Here is a 2,749-nt window from a genome sequence, read left to right on the forward strand (position 1 = left end):
ATATCTGAATTTGATCCGATTTTTTTTCCAAATTCAATGGGTTAATAATTGCGACCGGAATCCCGCGAACAACAAATACATGGACAGACAGACACCAAGGGCTAGATTGACTCAGGAGGTGATAATAACTTTTTACTGGCATGTCTATTGTTTTCAAAGTTGTAAATTGCTTCATAGCAAATTGATATCGGATGGCGTTCGCGTATATTTCTGCCAATGTTAGTAAAGAAAGTAAAATAGTTTTTGAACTCTCTACAAAATTTTTACTGAATAATGTACGCAAACAGACCTATTATCGTCGTCATATATACATTTGGATTTTCATTTTAAAGTTCTTGTTGAAAAACCAAACATAGTAACCTTAAAAATCAACAACAAATGTTGCCTGGGTTACGCATTCTCTTTAGAGTCTAGTAAATTCAACAATTGTTGCCAGTTATATTCTAACAATTGACTTATATAGTCGAGTTTGTGAAGAAAAACGAAATATCAAAATACGAAATATATATTTTCAATTCTCGCGAGTGAAAATAATAGAATGTGCTCTTGGATACGTTTTGGTATGTTATTTGGATATGCTGCTCTTCATCCATTGGAATATTTCACGGTTCTAGTTCAAGTGGGACATGAGCCGATATCAGCAGTACCAGGACTGTCGGTATTGGGAGAACCAATTATGATACTGCCGAATATATTCCAATATAGTATGAGGCGGCGATTAAGTTTTAAGGCCGGTACTATGATCGGATTTCAGTTTTAAATTTTCGGGGTTACTTTATGAAAATAGATCGATTTAAAGCAGATAATCAACTCGAAACCCGAACATAGTACAGGCCTTTAGATTAAATTAAAATGAATTTTTATTAATTGTTTTTCTATTTTAAAATATTTTCAGTTGGCCATATCCGAAACATTGATGGTATTTATGGCTGCTATCGGGGTTTCCTCCCAGAATTTGTGGCGGCGATTTTTCGCATGTTGGTGATTGAAATTGCGGACCGTTTGGGTCTAAAATCTATTGAGGGAGACAATGATGAAATGCCCCTTAGTGATGAAGAAATGTAAGTATTCTATAATAAAATCAAAATTCAAATTGAAAAGAATTTTTCAAGCTTGAGAGATTGAAAAATTCTTCTCAATTTGATAAGCCCAAAAAAAGATAGAATAAATTATCAAATTATCTAAAAAAATCACAAATTTCAATTTAAATTTTGTGTTGCTATTTATCCCAAGGTACATTAGATTCAAACAAAATTTAAAGTACAATGTTCTCGTTAGTGTATTGGGCATTATCGTTTCGCATCTCTTCCGTGTTATCTCGGTGCGAATGATGGCCCAATTCATTGGTCGTGAATCTTTGTACAAATCCATATTGGGTTCAATAGCTGAAATTTACAAACATGAAGGAATTTCAGGATTCTTTTCAGGTATTTTACCCAAGATATTGTATGAAGTTTCTTGCCTGGTATTGACCAGCCCCACTGTGTTTCTACTAAGCAAATATCTGATCAAGGATAAATTGATCATTAAATTCGCTGCTGGTATTACACAGGTACATAAATCACATTTCCGTTTATATTAATTTTGAAAATTTATATAGTATATGTATATTTTTTAATTTTTGTTTTTTTTTTTTTTTTTTTATTTGCAGTATGCATTTTCATGTGTTCTATATCCTTTGAATGTGGTATCCACATGTATGACTGTATCGGGATCCCGAATAATGGCTGGTCAACTTCCCATAATGCCTCAATATAGTGGATGGATGGATTGTTTCAGTGATTTACAAGCCCGCAAAGAACTCAACAGGGGAGGCTCATTGTTTTGGAGGTAAAGTATTAAGATAGCCAATCGATTTCGTTATAATTGACGGTATAATTATCTGTTTTCCAGATCTGCTGGAGATTTCTCAAAGCCCATGGCAAATAATGGTGGCTATGTTCCAATACGTACTTTAGCCAAATATCAATAAATGCCATCGAAGAAGTAGAAGGTAAACAAAACAAATTTCAGTTGAATCTCCAATCACTGTAGAATCCAACCATCAAATCTGTCTTCACTATATTCTGGCTTTGCTATATATACTTTGGATATTTTTTTAATTTTCTCGAGTTTTTGTTAATGAATGCCATTAGACATGGTTATCGACTTTCATGGTCTAAACTACAAATTTGGAATCTAAAACAAAAAACAATCTTTAATTTTTATTACATAAATTACTTAATTTTTATTTATGTTTCTGTTATATGTACTTTTTGGTATATTAATAAAACTATCCTCTGTTAATTTATTTGCAATGTGTTCTCTTACTAAAAGATAGGTAATTGTGATTTCAGTCTATGGGGGGTTGGCCAGAGTTAATTAAGAGAATATAATGTTGACGGGCAGCCATACCGTTGGGTTCAAATCATCTATCCGTTTTTTGCACAATCGAAAGGGATTCTTTACTGAGAGGAGATAATATACCGCTAATAAACTTGTGGGTGTTTGCTCGAATCTGGAATTGAACCCATCACCTTTTGTACGGAAGGCGGGCGCGCTTTCCATTGCACCACGGCGGCTCGTCTATATATAGTATATATAGTATCCACATTCGTGGCAAGAGTTTCCCCACATGTAAGAAGGCATTGGCTGGTAGCACTTGGGGGAAAGATAAAGAGAAGATACAAAAGACCTACGAGTCTATTGGTCGTTCCCTTATCGATTATGCGGCCCTATTTGGACTCCCCGTATTAGCGATACCCAATCG

At 34.3% G+C, this 2,749-nt stretch overlaps 1 protein-coding gene across 1 annotated transcript; it reads left to right on the forward strand.

Annotated features, from left to right (window-relative positions):
- Positions 1-538: 538 nt before the first annotated feature.
- On the forward strand, positions 539-2,147 carry LOC142239713 (mitochondrial carrier homolog 2-like). The gene is made up of 5 exons (XM_075311499.1): positions 539-704; positions 896-1,061; positions 1,234-1,552; positions 1,652-1,830; positions 1,894-2,147. The coding sequence occupies exons 1-5, from the start codon at positions 539-541 to the stop codon at positions 1,970-1,972; spliced, it is 909 nt and encodes a 302-aa protein (XP_075167614.1). The 3' UTR covers positions 1,973-2,147.
- Positions 2,148-2,749: the final 602 nt, after the last annotated feature.

Source organism: Haematobia irritans, chromosome 5 (genome assembly GCF_050003625.1).
Source record: "Haematobia irritans isolate KBUSLIRL chromosome 5, ASM5000362v1, whole genome shotgun sequence".
NCBI classification, from domain to species: Eukaryota; Metazoa; Arthropoda; class Insecta; order Diptera; family Muscidae; genus Haematobia; species Haematobia irritans.

Excerpts from the sequence above, each read along its gene's own strand:
- LOC142239713 (XM_075311499.1), top strand. The coding sequence starts at position 539 with ATGTGCTCTTGGATACGTTTTGGTATGTTATTTGGATATGCTGCTCTT. Across the intron at positions 705-895 it reads GCCGAATATATTCCAATATA|TTGGCCATATCCGAAACATT; the intron begins GTATGAGGCGGC and ends AAATATTTTCAG. Across the intron at positions 1,553-1,651 it reads TCGCTGCTGGTATTACACAG|TATGCATTTTCATGTGTTCT; the intron begins GTACATAAATCA and ends TTTTATTTGCAG.